This window comes from Cannabis sativa, chromosome 6 (assembly GCF_029168945.1).
Source record: "Cannabis sativa cultivar Pink pepper isolate KNU-18-1 chromosome 6, ASM2916894v1, whole genome shotgun sequence".
In the NCBI taxonomy this organism is placed as follows: Eukaryota; Viridiplantae; Streptophyta; class Magnoliopsida; order Rosales; family Cannabaceae; genus Cannabis; species Cannabis sativa.
The window spans coordinates 67,426,369-67,454,068 of NC_083606.1; the positions used below are offsets into that span (position 1 = coordinate 67,426,369).

At 31.1% G+C, this 27,700-nt stretch overlaps 1 protein-coding gene across 2 annotated transcripts; it reads right to left on the reverse strand.

The window, feature by feature from the left end:
- Nucleotides 1–11,659: 11,659 nt before the first annotated feature.
- LOC115713180 (zinc finger CCCH domain-containing protein 18-like) lies at nt 11,660–18,552 on the reverse strand. Of its 2 annotated transcripts, none has more exons than XM_061117472.1 (3): nt 18,328–18,552; nt 12,233–13,093; nt 11,660–12,149 (listed from the first exon to the last, which is right to left on the reverse strand). In XM_061117472.1, exons 2-3 carry the CDS (start codon nt 12,682–12,684, stop codon nt 11,951–11,953), a joined length of 651 nt encoding a protein of 216 aa, XP_060973455.1. In that variant the 5' UTR covers nt 12,685–13,093; nt 18,328–18,552; the 3' UTR covers nt 11,660–11,950. The 2 variants fall into 2 exon arrangements, with proteins under 2 accessions (XP_060973455.1, XP_060973456.1); XM_061117473.1 differs by having other exon boundaries at nt 11,660–12,146; nt 18,328–18,551.
- Between the last annotated feature and the right edge of the window lie 9,148 nt (nt 18,553–27,700).

Genomic DNA, 27,700 nt, shown 5'->3' on the forward strand with positions numbered 1-27,700 from the left:
TCATATACGTTATAGCTATTTAAGATATTATACAAAATTTTGAGAAATTTGGAATAATTTACAATATAGAAAACAATGTTCAAACAGTTTATTTTATACGCGTATAAAATAAAATAGTCACGGGTGCAACATACTATTTGAACATAATTTTCGGTGTGTTTAACTTTTTCGAATTTCTTAAAATTTTGCAGGATGTCTTAAATAACTATAATTTACATCATGCGAAAAAATTTAACTAAAAAATTATTTTGGATACTAAAACAGATAGAGATATATCGATGCATCCCTTTTAAGGTGGTGCATTATAGAATTTTCTTAAGTTTTATACCAATTAAATAGTATACATATATTATTTGCTTAATAATAACTTGTGGAGTCTAAAATTAATTAGATTAGTGTTAATTACATAAACAACATAATAAATATAAAAAAGCATTAAAATTTATGAACACATTAATATTTTGTGTTAAACTATTGTACTTAATTATTAAAAGATAAACTATATGAGATTGTTTGTTAGGTTCAAAATTCAGTGGTGTATAATATATATATATATATATTTTTTTTTTGAAAAAAAAAATAGTGTAATTTTATATTGTAAATTTTATTTTGATTTTATTTTGTGTAATTAGAATTATTATTTCTTAAGTAAAGAATTTGTTAGTTTGATCATCAATGAAGAATTTTCATTTTGAATAAAAGAAGGCCAAAATTTTACTTAATTGTCTTAAAACTATTTTAAATAGATTGACCAAAAATTTAATCCAAAAATTTAATTATATAAACTAAATAACATATTGTTAATATTATTAGGCTATTAGCAATAATAACTAAACAATCCACTTCTTATAAGAGACAAAAGAAATGGTGATATTATACATAGAAGACAAACACAAAATAAAGGATATAAATGGTATAAAATAAAATTATTGGACGATTTTTTTTAGCAAAAGGGTATATCACCTCTTAGTATATAGTAGGATTAAATGGAAAAAAATACAAAAAAAAAATAATAAAAAAAAAAAATCAAACCTCACCGATAATTGCTGTTATACATATAATATATTCTTAAATTGTGTGTCAAATTAAATTAATCCCATCTTATTTTTCTTTTGTCTCTTTTTATTAAGTTTAAGTGGTTTATATAGTTTATACAGTGTTTGTACTCTTTATGTCCAGATTCATTGTATCACTCATGTTAGTTGTCCCTAACTGCTTTAGTAGTTATTTTCATCGGTATTCTCATGAATACCTAATGAACATTTTTGCCACGTGACACTATATAAACTTCTTATTCAATTAATAAAAATGTTTAGGTGGCGTTTGGTTGGGAGGAATAAAAATATAGAAACAGGAATGTCTATGAGAATTAGAATAGAAATAGAATTGAATAAAATTTAAAATATATACAAAAATTAATTAAAAAAATTATTAAATTTTTTCAAATTTTGCATTGGATTTGGAATGACCTTTCCTTTTATTTTAAAATAGAATAATCATTCCACTAGTAAAGTCATTCCATTGAAATGATATTCCAATACTTTAAAATACAACCAAATAAAAGAATAAAGCGAAAATTGTTTTATTTTCATTCTATTCTATTTCATTACATCCAATCAAACAATTCTTGTTTCATTCTTTTCTCTTTTTGCAATACTTTTCAATTCATTTTATGTTTGGCTTATTTTCTCTATCTCTCCTCAATAATTTATTCTCTTTTTTTTTTTTTACTTTGTGACTATATATTTTTGGCAGTTTTTTTGTTTTTTTTAGATACAAAACTGTGCTGTATTTTATTTGCTATTTGATTAAGATTTTTTTTTTCTTATTTAGATGACAATTTCTCTCTCTCCAATTCATTATATATTATAGATGCGGTCAAAGTTTTCCTTCTTACTTTTTTAAGTTTTCACATGACAATGTCTCTCTCCAGTATATTCACTTTCTATATTATATCACATATGCATATGTAATATGTTACTGTTTTTGTAGATATTTCTATCAATCAAATATTATTTATGATATTAATGGTTATATAATCTTATGATATCTTTATATTTTACTTTATTTTAAAATTTAAATTTAATATTTTTGTTTAATTGTAACTAGCTAGCTAAATAACAATATATAGTATGCTATAGATTGATAGTTAAAATAGGTTTATATTATGTGTTTTTTTTTATATTAGCATGCATGTCCGTTCAAATTATGACCTTACGGACCATTTTTGTATAACATATATTATATTATATAAACTGATATTTCTATTGTGTGTTCAATTAGTAGAATGTCAAAAGGTTGTTTTTCTCATTCAATAATTATTTTTCTTATTGTATCTACTATATGATTATAATTTTTTGTTTAAGGATGGGACAAAACAGGACACTAAATTTATAAATGAATTACTTTTAAAAATTAATATATATATATATATATATAATATATGGAACACGATAAACAAATTTAACTATATAAATATTAATTTTAAAAATATCAAACTATCGAATTTTGATCTAATAATGAATAAAGAAATCACAAATTTGAATTTCTATGCTTAATTTAACTACTTAATTAAAAAAATATCAAAAAATATCTCTTTTTACACTATATCAAAAATATATTCATACTAAAATATTTAACTCAAACTCAATTTCTTTTTCTAATTTCTTGCTAAAAACTTTTTTTTTTAATATTTTTTTACCGATGGATCAATCGCGGTCCAAATGATATAAAAATGATAGATTTTTTTAATTAGATAGAAAAATTAAGTATAAAAACTCAAAATTTTTTAATTTTAACCATTTATAGGTAATACCCATAGCTACATGCGAGGCATGTATACTAAATTTTATGCTAGTTTTTTTCTTTGTTATTTAAAAGTGATACAATTAAAAATTAAAGATAAAATATTATTAGTTATTAGGTGTATCTAAATATTATAGTTTATAATTTTGTCAATTAAAAGTGAATACCGAATGCAAAATATTAGTGTTTAAGAAAGCTTGATAATTTAAATATGTTCTTAAGTTAATTAAAAAATAAACTAAAAATTGATGTTCCAATACTTAAAGAAACATTACTTAAATGAGTGTAAGATAAAAAGAAAATTAAAAATCAATCTCTAAATTGTTGATAATTGAAGATAGCATGTGTCTAAAAATTGTAGATAAGAAAACTAATAATGATACTCATTGGTAGATTTCAATCTTTATTTCCTTCGATAGAGACAATAGTGTAATTTTTGTATTTTGCACTTTTCATTTTAGCCGGGTCCGCATATAACTGGATTGTCCATTTTTTTGTTGATAAATTGAATATGGTTGTGTCGAAAAAGCGACAGTGTTCCTGCAAACAGTGATGTGTTTTTATTTAAGATGATTAGACATAGTGTGCATAATTTATTTAATTAAAAAAAATCTACTTTTTTGAATGAAAATAATCTTTATTAGACAGAAACATCCGCTAATACAATAGACTGAAGAACAAGGGGAATATCACTCTCAGTAAAATGACGACCTGACTAATAACAAGCACCACGTGTCATGCAGTGCGCGACTTTGTTGGTCTTGTCAGCATCCTTCTTTTTATTCCCTTGTTTGTCAGTATTAAAATATATAGAAAACATTATAGCCTACAAAAAAAACGTTGACTAAGGTATTCTAGGCATAATAGAGGGGTGTTTTTCTTGCATTAAGCATAATTCAATGAAGATTAAACTCCACTGTAGGGAAATTGGAAATATTAATACTGTAGGAAATTAATATTTCCAATTTCCCTACACACAGCAAAAGTTTAGTCAAGTCAATGGTCAAATCAGACCTATTACCCAGTCAAAGCTCTTATTTGCTTTTCCCTGCTTTTATGCAAAAGACAGCCCCTTTTACTTTGAAAAGCTACAGGTCGTATTAAATGTATTTAGAAACCCCAAAAACCATCAGACATATATATTCTTCTTTATTTACTCAAACACACATTTTAAACTACAGCCACCTAAAATAACCCTAGCCGTGAGCAACCTTTCTTCACTGTTCTTCTTTGAAGAACATGAAGAACAGCTTCAACACAGCTTCAACTCAACCTAGAAATTTTCCCTCTCTACCCAGAAAAATAACCCCAGCAAACAACCCAACCGAGATGAACAAAACCCAGAAAAATCAAACCGAAAAATAGCATAAACATAAAAGAAAAATCAGCAAAGAAAAGGAGAAGAAAACACCGGTTTTATAGAGGTTCCCCGAAATTGTGCGGGTACGTCCTCTTCGAGCTCGCCTCGATTCCACTATAGATCTTCAATGATCAAGAGATTACAATGGTGGGATTCCAAAACACACAGGTATTATTTTGGTAATCCCTAAGATTTTACAGTGTTTTGATACTCTCTCTTTTCCTCTATTTCTCTCTGAAATTTGAAACTAACAGCAGCTTTTCTTTCCTTTGTTGCATGAACAATACTCCCCTTGAGTTGGACATCCGAACCCTAGTCCAAGGGTTCCAAGGTTTACTCTTCCAAACTCAAATCACTGTTCATTTCCTCTAGATCTGATATTTTCTGATGCATTGTTCTGCTATTGATTTTGTTTCTGAGTTGTTCCTATTTTTCTGGTCTCTATTTTGTTCTGCCGTATCCTTTTATGTTGCTGGAAAAATATATATATGTTGTTATTAGAGCACAAAGAGAGGAGAGTTAGTTACAAAGATTATTACTAAACTTTGTAACTAACTTTAACTGCTCTGTCTAGGTAACTTGAGGCCGAAGGCCACTTTTTGTCTTTTCACTGCTTGTAATCTTTGTATTTGTAATCAGAACAGTGTGCAAGAATATGGGGATTTATTTCAACAATTTCCACCTAAATCCCCATATGAACTGTACACTGTTTTATTTGTTGTTGTCTGAATGTATCTGAGGGTCTTAGCTCGAACCCATTAAGGGTTTTACCAACCTGTGTCAATCCCCAATAAGCTTAAGCAAAGCTTAAACTTATTGAGGGACACAACCTTTGTGCCCATGTCTGCTGGATTCACTTCAGTAGGCACTTTGTCTATCCCAATCTGTCCTTGTGAAACTTTATCCCTGATAAAGTGATATTTTATCTCAATGTGTTTTGTCCTATCATGAAAAACTGGGTTTTTGCATAAATAGATGCTGCTCTGACTATCGGAGTAGATTATAGGTTCCTTTTTCATTAACTTCAGCTCCTCCATAAGCCCTTTTAACCATAGAGCCTCTTTAATAGCTTCTGTAGTAGCTATATATTCAGATTCAGTAGTGGACAACGCCACTACTGGCTGTAATTGTACTTTCCAACTAGTACAATTTCCCCCCGTTAAGAAAAAGTAGGCCGAAGTAGATCTTCTAGTGTCCCTGTCCCCCGCATAATCTGCATCAGTGAACCCTTCGATGTTCTGATGTGTTTGGTGACCCTGATAGACCAATCCCAACTTAGATGTACCTTTTAAGTATCTCATAAGCCATTTCATGGCTTTCCAATGCTCCTTTCCAGGACTAGACATGAACCTGCTTAGCACACTGATTGCATAAGCAAGGTCAGGTCTAGTACTAACCATCAAGTACATTATGGACCCCACTGCATTAGAGTAGGGAACATTCGCCATCTCTTCTTGTTCTAACTTGGTCTTAGGGCACATAGATTTAGACATAAGGTATTGGTTGGTAATCGGTTGTGAAACAACCTTTGAATCTTTCATAGAAAACTTTTCTATGATCTTGTTGATATAGTCTTCCTGATGTAGCATGAGTTTCCCTTTGCCTCTATCCCTTTGAATGTTGATCCCCAAAATCTTAGTAGCCACACCTATGTCCTTCATTTCAAATTCCGACTTGAGCAAATCCTTGACCTTGTTGACATTTGACCTCTCCTTGCTAATTATTAGCATATCATCCACATAAAGTAGCAAGTAAGTGACTTTAGTAATTTCCGAACCTTTAAAATACAAACAGTGGTCATAGTAGCTTCTATTGAACCCTTGTTTGGTCATAAAGGTGTCAAACCGTTTGTTCCATTGTCTCGGGGATTGCTTTAATCCATAAAGAGACTTGTCAAGCTTGCAAACATGGTCTTCCTTGCCTTTAACCACAAACCCCTTTGGCTGCTCCATATAGATGTCTTCTTCTAGATCCCCATGTAGAAAAGCCGTGGTCACATCCATTTGGTCAATCTCCATGTCAAGGCGAGTAGCTAGTGCGAGCATCAACCTTATAGTCTTATATTTCACCACCGGTGAGAATATTTCTGTGAAGTCTATCCCTTCTTTCTGTGTGAACCCCTTTGCCACCAATCTCGCTTTGAACCTTACCGGTTCATCCTCGGTTCTCCCTTCCTTGACTTTGAAAAGCCATTTGCAAGATACCACACTCTTGCCATCGGGTCTAAGTACAACTCTCCAAGTCTTATTCTTTATGAGAGAGTACATTTCCTCCTTCATTGCTTTCAACCAAGCCTTGTAGTTTCGGTCTTTGAGTGCTTCTCCATAAGATTGTGGCTCATAGATCTCAGCTTTAAGCTTGCACATATAGGCATAGGCAATACTCTCATCCCACACATTGTAACTGTACTTCTGGTTCGGTTTAGGGACTCTTTTAGCTCTATCTCTTGTAAGCTGATATTCTGTGAGGTCTTCCTGATTCCCGTCTTCCTCATCTTGAACTTCATGTTCCACCTGAACTTGTTCCACCTGATTTGGTGCTTCTTGAGGTTCCATTTGAATGGGTTCCACCTGATTAGGATTCGGTTCCACTTCAGTTGGGCCGGTTTGAGAGACTCCAATAGATGTACCTGCAGGGTTAGTTTCTGTGGAACCTGCATCAAGCTCATTAGTATTTTTACAAGGAAAATCATTTTCTTGAAAAATCACATCTCTACTAATGAGAGTTTTGAAACCTCCTTTCCCTTTCACCCACAATCTATAGCCCTTTACACCCTCGGGGTAACCCAAAAACACACATTTTAGAGCCCTAGGCTCTAACTTGCCTACACTTTGATGTGCATAAGCCGCACATCCAAAAACTTTCAAATTAGACAAGTCAGGTGGTTTACCAGTCCACCTTTCTTCAGGGGTTTTACCTTCAATTGCACTAGAGGGACTTCTGTTGATTAGGTATGTTGCGATTACAAGCTTGCTTCTCCCCAAAATCCATTTGCGAGCCCGGCATTGAAAAGCATGCACCTTGCTTTGTTCAATATGGTTCTATTCATCCTTTCAGCAACACCATTTTGTTGAGGAGTTTTTCTCACGGTCCTATGCCTTTGGATTCCATTGTCTTGACAATAACCTGTAAACTCATCATTACAAAATTCTAGGCCATTATCTGTTCTTAGGGTTTTCAATTTCCGGTTAGTTAGGTTTTCAACAAGTAATTTCCAATGTACAAATTTTTGAAAAGCCTCATTTTTATGCTTTAACAGATAAACCCAAACCTTCCTAGAATAATCATCAACAATAGACAAGAAATAGGCACTACCCCCAAAAGTTAGGGTTTTCTCAGGACCCCACAAATCCGAATGAACATAATCTAATATACCTTGTGATTTGTGTGTGCTAGTTTGAAATTTAAGTCTATGATGCTTTCCTAGTACACAAAATTCACAAAAATCTACCTTGGTTACCTTGTCCTTACCAAGTAGCTTTTGTTCACTCATAAGTTGTAGCCCTCTTTCACTAATGTGTCCCAACCTCCTATGCCATAGGATAGCCTTAGTGTCTTTTGTCACATGCTCCTTGGTGTTGTGGCAGCAAGCTACGGGGCTTCCTTGCAAGTAGTATAGACCACCATTTTTGTGTCCTTTGATGATAGTCATAGAACCTTTTGCCAACTTTATTGTACCTGCCTCAATTTTGCTAACAACACCAAGATCATCAAGTACACTAATAGAAATTAAGTTTCTAGATAAATCAGGAACATATCTAACATTAGTTAAGGTTCTAATAATGCCATCAAACATTTTAAAGTTAATAGAACCTGAACCTTCAATGTTGCAAGTTTGGTCATTCCCAAGAATGACTTTGCCCCCTCTAGATTCCCTATAATCAAACAAATAAGACTTATTGTTAGTCATGTGAAAAGTACAACCCGAATCAATAATCCAATCGTCTTTAAAAGATGATGCAGCCACATAGACATCTCCACTATCATAACCATCACTTAGGTTTGCATTTTGATAGTCATTTTTAGTCTTGTTTGATTTGTTTGATTCCTCTTGATGATCTGAATTTTGTTTCCCATTGCTTTTCTTGTAAAAGTAGCATTCTCTCTTGAAGTGTCCTAACTTTCCACAATGGTAGCACCCATTTGGATCTTTAGGACCTTTTGAATTTGACCTCCCTTTGTGATGATGATTGCTGCCCTTGTGTGAACCCCTACTAGTGCTTGAACCTCTACTAGTGCTTCTACCCTTATTATGCCATGGTTTCTTTTGTCCAGGCCTTCCCCTACTTAGGTTAACATCCCCATTAGTATGCCCCGGTCTTTCAACCTTCATTTCCAAATCTTTCGATTTCAAAGCTGAGATTACTTCTTCAAGAGTGATCTAAGTTCTCCCTTACTTAATGGCTGTCTTAACCTCCCTGTAGGATTCCGGTAGTGAATTGAGAATTATAATTGCTTGGTTCTCATCACTTAAGGCCTCATTTTCCCCCGAGTTTGCTAACTCAATGTGTAATCTCAAAAACTCATCCAAGTTCTGTTCTAGAGATTTAGATGGACTCATTTTAAAACCAAAGATTCTCTCTTTCAAGTAAATCTTGTTTATCAAAGATTTCTTTTGAAATTGCTCTTCCAACTTGTTCCAAATCTTGGCGGGTGTATCTTCCTTGTCAACCAATCTGATTATAGCATCAGAAAGGTTGAAAATGATCAATCCGGTTGCTGTTTCCAGCAACTCTTCTTGCTGGTCTTTGGTCGTATCACTTGACCATTCCACCGGATCTTTAAGAACCTTCAACAGCTTGTGTTGAGCCAATAGAGCCCTAATCTTCTTCCTCCAAATACGATAATCACCTGAACCATCAAACTTATCTATATCAACCTTCATGGAACTCATAATTGTATATGTATAAAGTTATTTCAAAGAAATTATATAGATAATGAGTTTAGAAAAATCCTGGTGTTGTTCTTTGCAATCTTGGTTTTGTGTGTTTAAATTCTTGCTGGTATGAATGTGAATCTTGATGCTTTCTTGATGATTTCTTTATGCTTTCTTTATGCTTTCTTGATTAATTTTTGCTGCAGATTGTGCCTTGTTTGGCTCTGATACCACTGTAGGAAATTAATATTTCCAATTTCCCTACACACAGCAAAAGTTTAGTCAAGTCAATGGTCAAATCAGACCTATTACCCAGTCAAAGCTCTTATTTGCTTTTCCCTGCTTTTATGCAAAAGACAGCCCCTTTTACTTTGAAAAGCTACAGGTCGTATTAAATGTATTTAGAAACCCCAAAAAACCATCAGACATATATATACTTCTTTATTTACTCAAACACACATTTTAAACTACAGCCACCTAAAATAACCCTAGCCGTGAGCCACCTTTCTTCACTGTTCTTCTTTGAAGAACATGAAGAACAGCTTCAACACAGCTTCAACTCAACCTAGAAATTTTCCCTCTCTACCCAGAAAAATAACCCCAGCAAACAACCCAACCGAGATGAACAAAACCCAGAAAAATCAAACCGAAAAATAGCATAAACATAAAAGAAAAATCAGCAAAGAAAAGGAGAAGAAAACACCGGTTTTATAGAGGTTCCCCGAAATTGTGCGGGTACGTCCTCTTCGAGCTCGCCTCGATTCCACTATAGATCTTCAATGATCAAGAGATTACAATGGTGGGATTCCAAAACACACAGGTATTATTTTGGTAATCCCTAAGATTTTACAGTGTTTTGATACTCTCTCTTTTCCTCTATTTCTCTCTGAAATTTGAAACTAACAGCAGCTTTTCTTTCCTTTGTTGCATGAACAATACTCCCCTTGAGTTGGACATCCGAACCCTAGTCCAAGGGTTCCAAGGTTTACTCTTCCAAACTCAAATCACTGTTCATTTCCTCTAGATCTGATATTTCTGATGCATTGTTCTGCTATTGATTTTGTTTCTGAGTTGTTCCTATTTTTCTGGTCTCTATTTTGTTCTGCCGTATCCTTTTATGTTGCTGGAAAAATATATATATGTTGTTATTAGAGCACAAAGAGAGGAGAGTTAGTTACAAAGATTATTACTAAACTTTGTAACTAACTTTAACTGCTCTGTCTAGGTAACTTGAGGCCGAAGGCCACTTTTTGTCTTTTCACTGCTTGTAATCTTTGTATTTGTAATCAGAACAGTGTGCAAGAATATGGGAATTTATTTCAACATCCACCATGAGTTTCCATAAGTTAACATCCTGTAATAATAACACAGGCATTTAAAAAATTAACAAAAAAGAAAAATAATGAATACAAACCATGATAGTAACATTAGAGAAATTCTTGAGTAAAATCCTACAGCGACATGCTGATATAGATATATAAATGTAATGAAAACAATGTAAAAAGAATGCAAATCACTCGAACATATTAGGTGCAATCCTAACTCTTTTATTCTTGGGAAGGACACTTGTGCTTATTTTTCCTTTAACTATATAAATATATATATATATACTAGCAAAAAACTATGTGCGAGGGACGTATACTAAATTTTATGTTAGGTTTTTTCTACGTTATTTAAAAGTGGTACAATTAAAAATTAAAGAAAAAATGTTATTAGTTATTAGGTAAGATTATTATTATGTGTATCTAAATAATATAATTTATAATTTTTGACAATTAAAAGTAAATACCGGATGCAATATATTAGTGTTTAAGAAAGCTTGATAATTTAAATATATTTTTAAGTAAATCCAAAAATAAACCAAAAATTGATCTTCCAATACTTAAGGAAATATAACTTTAAGGGTTAATTTCACAAATGCACATAAACAATAAAAATACGGTTTCACGAAATTTTAAATATTTTTACGATTTTTTTGATTTTATTTACATTAAATACGGTCTTTTTATGTTGAAATTTTGTTCATTTGTTGTTAATTTTTTGTTATATGTATGTTATTTTTTGTTGTTATTTTCATGTTACTTTTATGTTGTTTTCTTGTTGATTTTATGTTGTTTTCGTGTTATTTTTTGAAAAACCGTAAAAATATATATATAAAAAAACATTCTTTGAACGTAAAAATGTAAATATTTTACAAAAAATTGTGCCTTATGTAATTATTCCTAACTTAAATGTGTGTAAGATAAAAATAAAAATAAAAATCAATCTCTAAATTGTTGATAATTGAAGATAACATTTGTCCAAAAATTGTAGATAAGAAAACTAATGATACTCATTGTTGGAGGTTAATCTTTATTTGCTTCGACAGAGACAATAGTGTAATTTTTGTATTTTGCACTTTTCATTCTAGCCGAATTTACATATAATTGGATTGTCCATTTTTATAACAGAATTGTTTTTCCTCTTCCTTATATCATATATGTTTCTCACTTCTTTCTATGTTCTCCCACTCCTAACAAACATAGAAAGAGCACATGTCATAACAATATTTATATTCAATTCCTGAATATTATATAAACCAAGCCATTTGATTGAATTGTGAGACTACTACACAAAAATGCATATGGTAAAACAAATAATATATTATCTTAATTTTAATTGAAACCAAAGTTCTGGAGGCTGTAATGTCATCTAAGGTTAAACAAATATGACTTTCAAATTACACAGCAGAAACTAAATCTTGAACCATCGATCATAGATGACAATATAGTACCTGTAAGGCTAAACCATAACCACCAGCATTTTCGTCTCGCCCGAAATACAATAACTGGAAAATTTCATCAATATGACTGTAATTTTAGTATTAGCATATCAACAGTACAAACGAAGTAGACAAAAAAAAAGTAAAATCAAAGTTTAAGGATAACATTTGTCATAGACAGGTAGATTGAGACATCTTCTTCAGTGAAAGTCCTCTCAGCTGAAAATGTTAGATATATCTGCCTTGACCCGCTAACAATTGGACCTGGATCAATCTTTTCATTCTGGTGATCCATGTACATAGTAGAGTCTTCAGCCAAAATTAAGGCATGTGGTCCATGAGGCCTGCTAATCATGGACAAGAGTGAAATATTTTAGCACTCATATAATAGTCAGCTATAAAAACTAAAGCCGAAGACAAAGACTTTTACCTTTCAATAAGCCGAATATTGTTCTTCAATCGAGCCAGAAGCTTTGTTAAACTATACCCAACTTTTCCATGCCTCTGGCTCTCTGTGAGGTAGCCATCAGCCTGTAGATATTTCCCATATTTCTCATAGTACATCGCTGGTAGAGAAGCAATCGAAACAGGAATCCCTCTTCTTGACTTAAGAAGCTCTATTATTTCTAACTCCAACTTCTCAAGTGTGCCAGGTGAGAAAAGATGGTCGTCATTAGCATAATCATAGGCCTGAGAAAAGCTTTCAGGAATCACTTTCCCATGAGAATATCTACAGCTACTTCCATGTTTACAAAATCCCTTGATATAATAATGACAAGTCTTAACTGGAATCTCAGAAAGACCAGAAAGACTCCTACTTGTTCTACCATTCAAGCCTCCAATTCCAACATCTGGATATAGTAATTGTCCATACCTAATCATGATACTCGAGAATTTATTTGCTCCATCTAATCCTCTAAACTCAAACACTGGTAAAGTTTTTCATGTTCCAAGGGTGAGTCATAGAATTCCATTTGTAAAATCTCAGAGTTCTAATTCTTAACAAGCTGTGGATCCCAATAAGGAGATGGTATTTGAAAATTGAAAACAATTTAGGCCTTGAAATAGCAGTAGAAGAGAATGGAGAGAAACCTGAAGTTGGGTTTATGGAAGGTGACAAAGGATTTGAGACTGAATTAGAAGCTAATAGTTGGAGTTCAGTTTTAGCCTTTGATATGATTTGATGAACAAAATGTTCTTGAGCAGAAGCCAACCGTAGAAACTGCTGGTCATCATAGTCGTTTAAAAGAAGGTATCCTATAATCTTTGTAACATTCTCTGGTTCCAGTTCCTGAATTAGTACACAGCATAAGGTATCCTATAATATTTTTCTACACATTAAATTTATACTGTGACCATAATAGTCTAAATTTATGGTCTATTAAAGACTAAGTGTTAGTCTAAGTTACTCGTTTTGTATCTTACTGCAAGTCTTTTACTGAAGGATGTTACTGTATGCTCAGTTACCTCTTTTACTCATTTCCTTGTTTGTGATCTGTTACTAACAGATAGGAAAGTTAGTTGCTATTGTTTAGGTAAGTTAGTTAATACTGTTAAGTTAGATAGTTTTGTTAAGTCCTGTAAGTCGGTTCTCTCTAGGCTATATATACTTGCTTCCTTTCTTTGTAATTCATTCAATCAATCAATAAAGCTCAATTCATTTTTCTTCATTTCGCAATATGGTATCAGAGCGGGAAAGGAATGCTTTCCCTTGATCCAATCTCTCGCCGTGCTTCTTCTCCGGCGACGCTACATCAAGAACTCTGTTCTGTTCTGTTCTTTCTTCTATCTTCTCAGTTTCTGTTCGAAAGTTATTACTGCTGAAGTTTCTGAGAATCTTGAATGGCAACTGATGATCAAAGCTCAAATCAGGGTATCGACAATGATGGAATACCTGCCATGGTTGGAGATGCCTCCAATTCGACTTTTCAAGCTCACCTGAATCAACAAGTGATTCAACAGAGAAGCCACCTTGAAGATCCTTCACATCCGTACTATTTGCACCATGGTGACAATCCTGGTAATGTGCTGGTGTCTCAACTTCTTACTGGTCAAGACAATTACATGTCTTGGAGTAGAGCCATGATCTTGGCTATTTCAGTCAAAAATAAACTTGGCTTCTTGGACGGTACCATCCCTAAACCCTCTCCTTCTGAAACTGTTATGTACAATGCTTGGTTTAGGAATAATAACATTGTAATTTCTTGGATATTAAATTCTGTGTCTAAAGAAATTTCATCTAGCATTTTATATGATGAATCCGCTGCTGCTATATGGTCTGATCTTAAGGTCCGATTTCATCAAAGAAATGGTCCTCACATATACAATTTAAGAAAAAGTTTGATGAACTTGAAACAAGAAAATCAAACTGTGAGTATGTACTATACTAAATTGAAGACCATTTGGGAACAATTGTCCAACTATAGACCAGCATGTGTTTGCAATGGATGTACTTGTGGTGGTGTCAAGAAACTTCAAGAACACCATCACATGGAACACATAATGGCTTTTCTCATGGGACTTTCTGATTCCTTCTCCCAAGTTCGTGGAAGTATATTGATTATGGATCCCCTTCCAGAAATCAATAGGGTCTTTCACCTTGTTACTCAAGAGGAAAACCAGAAGGGAAATCTTAGCACACATTCTGAACCTAATCCTGGAATTGCTTTTGCCTTTCAAGGAGATAAATCCAACTCAAACAGATCCGATCCTCAAGGAAATAAATCTCATCCACCCAAGAAAAATAGGCCGTTTTGCACTCATTGCAACATCCTCGGCCACACCATTGAGAGGTGTTACAAGATCCACGGGTATCCCCCTGGATACAACAAGAACAAACCAAAAGACGCTGCTGCTAATCAATTGCAGACCAACCAAGAAATCAGCAGCAAACCAGTGGAAAACCAGACCTTGCTGCCTCAATTAACAGCTGTGCAATATCAACAGCTCCTCAATTTGTTGGCTGGACAGCAAGCTAATATTCCCAATCCTGAAACTAACAATGGTACAGGTAACCAAGGTATTGTGATGTCTAACATAATTGATTTTCAAATTAATGATTCATGGATCTTAGACTCGGGGGCAACAAGACATGTTTGCTCTAATATAAAATTGTTCCAATGTGTATACAATGTCACACCTACAAGATTACTTCTCCCTAATGGGAATTTTATTTTTGTCCATCAAAGTGGATCTGTTGCTGTCACAGATAAGATTACATTGCAAAATGTTCTCTTTGTGCCAGATTTCAAGTACAATATAATATCTGTAAGTTGCTTGATAAATGATAATCATGTGAAGGTTAAATTCACCATTAATGAGTTCATATTGCAGGACCTTGCCAACAAGAAGAGGATTGGCAGAGGTAATTGTGCAGATGGTTTATACATTCTGGACCAAAAAGCTGCTAGTTATCCTATTTTCAATGTAACGGCTGAAACTTGGCATGCTAGGCTGGGACATCTATCCAATAAATACTTGAAATTGTTAGAAAATAATCTCAAATGTAATACTTCTTTGTTGCATAAAGATTCACCATGTTACATTTGTCCAAAAGCTAAGCAAAAGAAACTCCCATTTCAAAATAGTGGTAAATTTGCTTGCAAAATTTTTGATCTTGTGCATTGTGATATTTGGGGTCCTTATCATGTACCTTCTCATTCCAATTTTAGATTCTTTCTCACTCTTGTGGATGACCACTCTCGATTTACTTGGATTTATCTTTTGAAACATAAGTCTGATGCTTTAAATGTTATTCCTCAATTCTTAGCTTATGTTCAAACTCAATTTGGTTGCATGATTAAAACCTTTAGATCTGACAATGCTCCCGAGCTAAGTTTTAAAGATCTTTTCTTAAAAAATGGAATTTTACATGATTTTACTTGTGTTGAGACTCCTGAACAGAACGCCATTGCTGAAAGGAAACACCAACACCTACTCAATGTTGCCCGAGCCTTATATTTTCAGGCTCATATGCCCATAAAATTCTGGGGAGAATGCATCTTGACAGCTGCCTTTTTGATCAATCGCACTCCATCTCCAAATTTGCAAAACAGAACTCCCTATGAATTATTATTCAAAAGACAACCTGACTATCAACATTTAAAAGTATTTGGTTGTCTGGTTTTTGCCTCTACACTCACTGCTCATAGGACCAAATTTGATCCTAGAGCAAGAACTTGTGTCTTCCTTGGATATCCTCAAGGAGTGAAAGGTTATAGACTTTATGACATTAATAATCACCAAGTTTTTATCTCAAGAAATGTTGTATTTCATGAGCACATATTTCCTTTAAATAAATACCTTTCTTATGCTAGACTAACCGAATCATATAAAGCTTTCATACTTGCAGTCACATCCTTAAAGGAGCCACAAACATATAAACAAGCAATTCATTTTAAACAATGGCTTGATGCTATGGATGCTGAGCTCACTGCCCTCAGAAACAACAAGACTTGGAGTGTTGTTCCTCTCCCACCAAATAGAAGAGTTATTGGTTGTCGTTGGGTTTACAAGATTAAACTCAATAGTGATGGTTCCGTTGAAAGATTCAAGGCTAGACTTGTTGCTCAAGGGTATACGCAACAAGAAGGCCTTGATTTCTTTGATACTTTTTCACCTGTGGCCAAAATGGTCACCTTCAAACTCCTCCTTGCTATATCCACTATTAAACAATGGCATACTTTACAAATTGACATAAACAATGCATTTTTGAATGGAGACCTCAATGAAGAGGTTTATATGGCCTTACCACCTGGTCTAACCGTGTCTAATGATGTCCCTACAGGTACTAATCTCGTTTGTAAACTTCACAAATCCATCTATGGATTACGGCAATCGTCTAGACAATGGTACAAGAAACTCACATCAGCTCTTTTACAAGAAGGTTTCACACAATCAAAGGCTGACTATACTCTCTTCACAAGAGGCAAAGATGACAAATTCATTGCTCTACTTGTTTATGTGGATGACATTGTCATCACAGGCCCCAACATTGAAGCCTTACATCAACTTCAAAACACTTTACACCAGCAGTTTAAACTCAAGGCTCTCGGTCAGCTGAAGTATTTCCTTGGCTTCGAAATTGCCCGTGCTTCTCATGGTCTTTTCATCTCTCAACGGCAGTATACTTTACAACTCCTTGAAGACAATGGATACATTGGTTGCAAACCTGCCAAGGCCCCCATGGATCCAAGAACTCGACTTGATGACCAACAAGGAGAACCTTTGACAAACCCTTCAACCTATAGGCAATTAATTGGAAAATTACTCTACCTCACACTCTCAAGACCCGACATTACCTATGCCGTCAACACATTGAGTCAATTCATGGCCAATCCTAGAACTCCTCATATGCAAGCCGTTTCTCATCTCCTTAGGTACCTTAAAGGGAGTCCTGGACAAGGGCTGCTATACCCCAGAAATTCCTCCCTTCATTTAAGAGGATTTTCAGATTCAGATTGGGCATCTTGTCCAATTACCCGAAGATCTACTACTGGATTTTGTGTGTTCATAGGAGATTGCTTAATCTCTTGGAAAACTAAGAAGCAACCGACTATTTCTAAAAGCTCTGCTGAAGCAGAATATAGAGCTCTCGCTGCCACGACAAGTGAACTTACATGGCTCCAATACTTACTACAAGATTTCCAAATTCAACAAGATACTCCTGCCTTTATTTACTGTGACAACCACTCTGCTATACATATCGCCAACAACCCCACTTTCCACGAACGCACCAAACACATCGAGCTCGATTGTCACTTCATTCGTGACAAAATCAACAATGCAACTATCCGTCTAATTCCTGTCTCCAGCAACTTGCAATTGGCTGATGCTTTCACCAAACCACTGCCTTCCACAACCCTCGCAACACACATCAACAAGATGTCTGTATATAATCTATACAGTCCATCTTGAGGGGGGGATATTAAAGACTAAGTGTTAGTCTAAGTTACTCGTTTTGTATCTTACTGCAAGTCTTTTACTGAAGGATGTTACTGTATGCTCAGTTACCTCTTTTACTCATTTCCTTGTTTGTGATCTGTTACTAACAGATAGGAAAGTTAGTTGCTATTGTTTAGGTAAGTTAGTTAATACTGTTAAGTTAGATAGTTTTGTTAAGTCCTGTAAGTCGGTTCTCTCTAGGCTATATATACTTGCTTCCTTTCTTTGTAATTCATTCAATCAATCAATAAAGCTCAATTCATTTTTCTTCATTTCGCAATATGGTCACATAAGTGTAATTTTTGTTGTTAATAAAATTTTTATAATGACTATTTTCACAGAAACACACCTCAAATTGCAAAACGATAACAACAAAAATAATTTGAAATCTGAGTATTGTATAAGTTTCACTTTGGCACCATCGACACAATCTCAATCAAATGTCGATCAACAAAATCGAAATTACTAAAGACATCAAGCAAAACCAAAACTGATAAGTGAAAAGCCTCAATTCGACAACAACACGAAATTTTCTCGTCATCCAAACAATCAAAATAAATAATCAAAGTAGATAATACATACAGGTAGAGTGAGTACGAAGATTCCTTGTTCTCCATAATCGGTAATCTAAGTATCAGCGATGATATTAGCACCATGACAAGCATCAACACGAAGCTCCTTCTCCACAAAAGCAACAGTAACATCAGCTCTAGCTCTTCACAGAACATCAATGGTGATCACTGCCTCCATTGGCTTTGTGCCATCAAATAACCAACCAAACTACACGCAAAAAACTGTTATTTTTTAATAGGAAACTTAAAGAATGTTCTGACTCTCTAATAATTAGGATCAAATATCAGTTCAAATATTAATGGGATATATATAAAAAATTTCTATGGTGGGTACACCTATTTTGTTCCTATAGTATGGGGATATATATAAAAAATTTCTATGGTGGGTACACCTATTTTGTTCCTATAGTATGGGGATGTTTTTCTGACCATTGATATGTATGATCTTGGGATGTACATATTAGTTAAAGTATACTTGTTTGTATCCAATCAAATCAAGAACCGAAAAAGGTTTGCTTTACTGTCCACCGAATAAAGTTAAAATACGTGTCAACTAACTCATACATCATAAATTAATAAAATTTTAATTTTAGTTTTCTTTGTTCCCATTAATGAAATTATAAATAAAAAAATTAATTTTCTAGATACTTGTACCCAATTTATAAAATTAACAATAGAAAATTGCTAAATAATAAATAGATCTTTTACAGAAGTAAAAAATAAAAAATAATCAAGAACAATATCATAAAACGTTAGTTATTGATCATTACAATTTTTATAATACAATATTAATACAACTTTCAATATTTTAACTAAAAAATAAATAAACAAATCTTTTTCTAAAAAAAAAAACTAAAAAATAAATAAATCCTTAATGTTTTTTTTATTACTATATTCATAAATCAATACAACGTAATTCTTTTAATTAATACATATAATTAACAGTTTTTATGTATTGAAAAAAAATAGTGGGTATACATTTAAAATTATTTCTAAAGACATCACTAGATAAAAAAAAAAAAAAAAAATTATTATTTTTTCTTCTGTACTTTCGGCATTATCAAATTTTGCCTCTTATAATATACAGCTTGTTAAAAATGCTTCTTAAAATATAACAGTTACATAATTATGTTCTTTCTGTTAGGTTCCGTTTCTTTTACCGTCAAAAATTAGTATTTTTACCCCCTCATCTTTGACCAGTACAAAATTTTACCCCTTTTTATTAAAAAAATTAATTTTAAAAATTATAATATTTTATTAATTTTGGAAAAAATAATAAAAAGTATTAAGAAACCTGATAAAAATATTAATTTTATTACAAAATATTAATTTTACTTAAAAAAACTTAAATTACTCCTTAAAAAAAATTCAAACTTTATTTTATTTATAAACACGTATCTTAAAAAATTAAACCAAAATTATTGAGAATTTAATAAATAATTTAAATAAACTAAGATCTTTGAAAAAGAAAAATCAAACTTATTTATATTTATAAACTTATATCTTAACAAATAAAGAAAAATAATTAAAAATTCAATAAAAATATAAAATTATTTTGAAAAAAAAAAGTTAGAAATTAAACTGAAAAAATGTTATGTTTACTTAAACAAATCTATATTTTTTTAGAGAAAAACAAAATAGATTCAAGTTTGTTCCCGTAAATTTTAGTGTTTATAAAAATTGAATTTTTAATATATTTTTTTTAATATCTAAATGAATTTTTAATAAAAAAATAAATAATTTATTGTTGCTTAGTTAGTTTTAAAATTTAATTTCTTTTTTAATTTTCTTAATCATTGAAAATGTTTTTTTAAGATCTAAATTAATTTTTTAAGATTTACTAAAAAAAATGGTTAATCTTTCTCATTTTTATTTTGAGGGAGTACGATTTGATAATATTGTCAAAGTTTAGAAGGCAAAGTTGCTAATTTACAAAGACACTAAAAGACTAAATTTCTATAAATGTAAAAGTTTAGGGGGAATTCTTAACAAACCGTATATTTTAGGGGACAAAATTAATATTGTCGAAAGTTCAGGAGAAAAGGTTGCTAATTATTCTAAAAAACAAGCATGATATTAGCACCATGACAAGCATCAACACGAAGCTCCTTCTCCACAAAAGCAACAGTAACATTAGCTCTAGCTCTTCACAGAACATCAATGGTGATCACTGCCTCCATTGGCTCTGTGCCATCAAATAACCAACCAAACTACACGCAAAAAACTGTTATTTTTTAATAGGAAACTTAAAGAATGTTCTGACTCTCTAATAATTAGCATTTGTTTTATTTTTATTTTATTATTTTATTATATATAAATAATATTTTATTATTTTATTCAATATAAATAAAAAGTCACCCATAAATTTCTCATAAACCAAGAATTTAGTTATATAGACACACTTTATATAGAATAGATATATATAGAAAATTTCTATGGTGGGGACACCTATTTTGTTCCTATAGTATGTGGATGTTTTTCTGACCATTGATATTGATATGTATGATCTTGGGATGTACATATTAGTTAAAGTATACTTGTTTGTATCCAATCAATTCAAGAACCAAAAAAGGTTTGCCTTACTGTCCACCGAATAAAGTTAAAATACGTGTCAACTAACTCATACATCATAAATTAATAAAATTTTAATTTTATTTTTCTTTGTTCCCATTAATGAAATTATAAATAAAAAAATTAATTTTCTAGATACTTGTACCCAATTTATAAAATTAACAATAGAAAATTGCTAAATAATAAATAAATCTTTTACAGAAGTAAAAAATAAAAAATAATCAAGAACAATATCATAAAACGTTAGTTATTGATCATTACAATTTTTATAATACAATATTAATACAACTTTCAATATTTTAACTAAAAAATAAATAAACAAATCTTTTTCTAAAAAAAAACTAAAAAATAAATAAATCCTTAATGTTTTTTTTATTACTATATTCATAAATCAATACAACGTAATTCTTTTAATTAATACATATAATTAACAGTTTTTATGTATTGAAAAAAAATAGTGGGTATACATTTAAAATTATTTCTAAAGACATCACTAGATAAAAAAAATAAATAAATAATTAGTATTTTTTCCTCTGTACTTTCGGCATTATCTAATTTTGCCTCCTATAATATACAGCTTGTTAAAAATGCTTCTTAAAATATAACAGTTACATAATTATATTCTTTCTGTTAGGTTCCGTTTCTTTTACCGTCAAAAATTAGTACTTTCACCCCCTCATCTTTGACCAGTACAAAATTTTACCCCTTTTTATTAAAAAAATTAATTTTAAAAATTATAATATTTTATTAATTTTGAAAAAAATAATAAAAAGTATTAAGAAACCTGATAAAAATATTAATTTTACTTAAAAAAAACTTAAATTACTCCTTAAAAAAAATTCAAACTTTATTTTATTTATAAACACGTATCTTAAAAAATTAAACCAAAATTATTGAGAATCTAATAAATAATTTAAATAAACTAAGATTTTTGAAAAAGAAAAATCAAACTTATTTATATTTATAAACTCATATCTTAACAAATAAAGAAAAATAATTAAAAATTCAATAAAAATATAAAATTATTTTGAAAAAAAAAGTTAGAAATTAAACTGAAAAAATGTTATGTTTACTTAAACAAATCTATATTTTTTAGAGAAAAACAAAATAGATTCAAGTTTGTTCCCGTAAATTTTAGTGTTTATAAAAATTGAATTTTTAATATATTTTTTTTTTTAATATCTAAATGAATTTTTAATAAAAAATAAATAATTTATTGTTGCTTAGTTAGTTTTAAAATTTAATTTCTTTTTTAATTTTCTTAATCATTGAAAATGTTTTTTTAAGATCTAAATTAATTTTTTAAGATTTACTAAAAAAAATGGTTAATCTTTCTCATTTTTATTTTGAGGGAGTACGATTTGATAATATTGTCAAAGTTTAGAAGGCAAAGTTGCTAATTTACAAAGACACGTCAGCATTTAAACAGAATGATGGGAAAGAACCTAACAGAAAGACTAAATTTCTATAAATGTAAAAGTTCAGGGGGAATTCTTAACAAACCGTATATTTTAGGGGACAAAATTAGTATTGTCGAAAGTTCAGGAGAAAAGGTTGCTAATTATTCTAAAAAACATAATGTGTTGACATCAATTTTAGCAACCGACGCTTAATCTTTTATTAATGTGATTATGAACAAATAATAATTAAGTAATAAGAACACAAAATTTTTTATAAAGGTTCAACCCGTGATAGTGGTAATGGCTTACTCCTATTTTTGTTATATTACTAGAGTATTCCTAAGATCACAATGAGCTAGCCAGGTGAATTTCTTAACAATCTCGTGAAAGCTTACAAATATTTTAGCAGCAATAGAGCTCTCTAAAAAGTAGAATTTTGGATCCTTATTGCCTATTCCAACACGTTTCCTCCCATGCGGCATTAAATGCGAGGTGACTGCTCAGAGGAAATCTGAAACCTCGCGGAGATGCTTTGATGCCACTTAGGCCTCCGGGAGCATAGGGGACTTCGTATGCCTTCTCCGGGAGGCAGATCCCGGATAACGCCAGTCTTTATAAAGACTTAGCTGATAATTTGAGTGTTAAAACCTTCGTGTCCACGTGTCCCTGTTTGGTCGGTCTACGTATATTGGGTAAAATTACGGGTAACAGTTAATATATGAGGCAAAATAAAATAAATGAAGGTTTGGTTAGATATTGTGAAAGATAGAATAAAATATGGTCGGAAATCCTCTAACTATCTACAACAAAGTTAGGTATATATTATTGACTGTGTGCTAATTTAAAGGCATGAAGTGAATAATGTTGATAAAAAAGTAAATGTATAATGTATTGATAGGGAAAGCTATAATAATAATGGTAATGTATGGTTGAAGATTTGTACTTGTACACATACATATAGAAATAGAGAAATGCTAAGGGTATTTGTGGTTCTAATTATGTGTCAGTATTGTTATTGGTCCAACTAAGTATTGGGTCCTATATGTAATAGCTTATAAAGAATATCACTAGTCAATCGTAACGCGACATGTCGAAAAAGTATTAGGCACCACTAATGTTTATAACAATATTCATAGAAATACACATGAATTGTGGACATGTAGTTGATTAATAATAATTGACTTTGACTCAGTGTGAGAGAACCAGTCATGTGAGTAATTAGTTGGAGAATATAGAGAGAAGTGATGATTATATTATTATTACCTACTGACATAAGTTTAACTTTTTTTTTTTTTACAAAATTTATAACCAAAAAGTTAAAACATTTTAAAGTAGAAGATATAATTATTAATGAAGTAAAAAAAATGTATAATTTTAAGCTATGTTAAAAAAAAAAAAGAAATGTAAAAATTTTAAAGGAAAAAAATTATGAAGGAAAAAAAAGAAAATATTTTTTTTCTATTGTTTGGTAAATAAGGCAAAAAAAAAATTTCAAATGTGAAAGTTACTATTTTGTTTGTATAATTTTAATTTCAATAATTATTGGTGAAGGTAATTAGTAATTTACATATCTATTTTTGTTCATATATTCACTTTCTCTCCAATTTTAGGAGGAAAATTTTTTGAGGGTCTCATTACTATATTTTTCTCTCCTACCAAACAAATTCAGTTCTACTGTACTTATAGTAGCTATAACTGTTGGAAGTTATTTCACCAGGAACTTAGATCTACTCACAAGTATGTTGATTTAACAACCTAAATATGAACTTCTAAAACGATATGAAATTAAACACATAAGAGTATCAGAAATCTTACAGTGATTGCAGCGGAATATATATGTCTCCTCCCACTCAGATCTCTAACCCTTGATTCCTTTCTGTAGCAGAGTATAATCAAGATCTGAGCCCGAAAGTCCTTCTTTGTTATCTCTGAAATCTACACAGCCTTCCTCACTATGATTGAGGTATTACTTGATGTGTGTGGGCACTACTCTAGCACTCATACATTTCGAAACAGTGAAGGAATAGAGAGAGAGAGGGTGGCGGCTCAGAGAGAATTTTCTGAGAGAAAATTCTTTCAGAATAATGCTGTGAAAAGCTTGTACAAATGTGTTAAACTCTGAAGCCTTTGCCTTCTATTTATAGAAGACCACCAAGGGCTATGATTGACATTTTGAACTGAGAAAATCAAAGGGAAAAGGAAGGTAAAGGGGCCGGCCTAGGCAATGTGGAAACAAGGCTTGCCTCTTTTCCAACTTTCCTTTTCCTACACTTGATATAGTTTCCCTTTTTGTGAAAAATTGCCAATTCCATTGTTCAACCATATTAATGATAAATCTAATTATTTAATAATTAAAAATAATTATCAAATAATATATTATCATTTATTTTATTAATAATGAAACTAATTAAAGTTTCCTAATTAATAAATATGCCCTTCAAAATCTCTATTTAATGTTTTGCCCTTAATAAGTGGTAAATTCTCAAACTGACAAGTCTATCTTGAGAATTTTTAATTGATTACTTAAAATCAATTAAATGAGTCCTACAAGTAATATCATCTCAACTAGTGAGGGGACCATGGGTCTATATATCCGAGCTTCCAATAAGCAGATCTAGAATTTACCACTTAAATTCACTGACTTATTAATTCTTCGTTGAATCCACACATAGAACTCAGAATTGCACTCTCAGTATATAGAATGCTCTATATGTTCCACCATATAGACACATTATTAGTTATCCATTGTTATAATCCTAATGTGATCAATGATCCTCTATATGGATGATCTACACTGTAAAGGGACTTAAATTACCGTAACACCCTAAAACACTTAACCCTGTATAAAATGATATTTCAACTAAGTGAAATGAGTACTCAATCATTTATCTCGTTTGGTTAAGCTCGAAGGAAATCACCCTTTGCTTACTATTCGCCAGATAGAAGCTATAGATTCCATATTTATGTTAGCGCTCCCACTCAATCGCACTACCGTGTTCCCAAAATGTATGTATTGCCCAGACTAAAGTTTTAGGCTTAACTAACAAATCAAAGAACACGAATAACACTCTTGAAATTAAGCCTAACCATATCAGGATTTAAATCATGTGATCTAGGATCAACTTATAATATTGAATTGAATAGATGTTTACGGTAAGTTTCAAAATCTAATTCAAAGTTCAATATCGGTCCATTCCAATGCATACTCCATGCATCCAACCTGAGCTTTACTTTAACCTATGTTCTGGAAAGAACATAACATTTCTCCAAATGTAAGTAAACTCTGTTGTAGATTGTCATATCAGTGAAACCCAGTGTTCTGATAAATCTAGGAATACTTTATTCACATAGTCATGTTTATTTTCCACTGTGTTGACAACACAATAAACATGTTCAAGTATGTGAAAGGGGTTTGGATGAATTTATAAATCAAATAGACAAGCAATTGATTAAGTGAACCAAAACATACACAAGTGAATGAAAAATTACTTCTGTTACTTTATTGATATAGAATAATCTGGATTACATTGAAACAGAGTTTTATTTAGGGCATAAAACCCAACAATAACATCATGATGAGTAATTTACGGTAAAACCACCTCAACTATATCAATTTACTTACAAAAACCCATCAAACCTCATATTTCGGTGGGAAAATCCTCCAAAGTACTGTTCCGTTTACATTTTTAAGGTGTCGTCTGTACAGCCTCGTTAAGTCCTAATTTTGCCCACGTGGCAATAACAGGTCACTAAAAAAATATCCTATGTGGCCATATTTTACAAAATAAAAATAAAAACTTCAAGAGTAATTTTGCGGCAAAACCCCCCAACTATCAATTTACTTGCAAAAAACCATCCAGAAAACTTTAAGGTTGGATAGTTTGAGTACGGATTGCTCCTATCATGTAAAATAAAATATAAAGAAATCATATATTAATTAGTAAAATGACCTATTATTAAAATAAAAGAAAGAACATTTACATTACTTATTAAGTGTTTTACCATTTCTGTCACTCAACGTATTGGATCTTGTTCCTTCATGAAACTCTCAATGAATTTCATGACATAGTATCCACATTGTTTTCCTTCTGACTATTGTGGACATATCAAAGTTATTCACTCAATGGGACGATCATTGCGCCAGGTTGAGCTTTTACTAAGCAAGTTGAGCGACATACAAAGATGAAATATCACACACAATTAAAGTACATGAAGCCTATATGTCATGTGTGAAATTAAACAATAGTGATCACGTACATGTAGAACGGACACTTATAATTAAAGTAAAATTAATTTGACTATTGAATATAATGTGAATTATACACATATTTTAATATATCACAAATTTATTATATATTTAGAATATTTAAATATCATTCTTTAAAGAGAATGAATAGACATGAAAATCTATTTCATACATTAGATTTGACATATACACTATTAGTAATGCCAGAAGCAAATTAATATATACTTAGTTTATTATTTTTTGAAATCAGTGATTTCAAATTATTGTTAGTATATGATATGTACATATACATTTGCTACTTAATTCAATTGCATATTACTAGAAGTGACTATATAATTTATTAATGTTATAATAAATTTTGTTAGTGATCTAATATAATTTAATATAGTTACATTCTTCAAAGTGATAATGAATTACAAAATAATTATTTGATAAGCTATCTGAAGAAGTCTTAAATATAATTGCTACTTGAGGTAGTCAAATATATTTTGTATGTAGCTAGATGTATAATTTTTATCAAGTTATGAAACCGATAATAAATAAATTATTATATGTATTGGTTGTACATTTAAATATATAATATATCAAATCATGATAATTAGACTGTTGAATAATGTATTAATTAATCTGACCACTTGTTAGAAAGACGTGGGGAAAAATAAATACTATATTATGATTATATCTATTTGACTGTTACAATAACATGATGAAGTTGTCTTGTACCTTTAAATATACACATCATGAAATTGGTGATGAAGAGGTATATAAAGTTTAATAAACAAATAATGACTATGTTTTAGAAAATAATATAATTAGTTTATTCCTCTATATAAAAATAAAACTTGTGAAAATTACTTACATGTTGTAGTATTTTACAAATTATTTTACGAAAGTTTCATTGAAATACAAATTATAGTGAACTTGGAGTTCATGAATGGAGTTGTTTTGACATGATCAATCATATGCAATGAATTGTAAAATGATTTGACTGAGAACCAAAAAGTTTTTTCATTGTTAATTTATAATGCTCTAAAGAAGAATATACATATATTTTACACATAAGAAAAGTAAAAGTATATTCTATTATATAAAAAAATTATTAAATTTTAAAAATAATATATGTATAATTTCGTTTAGTTTTTCTTTAATTCTTATTTATAAGATAA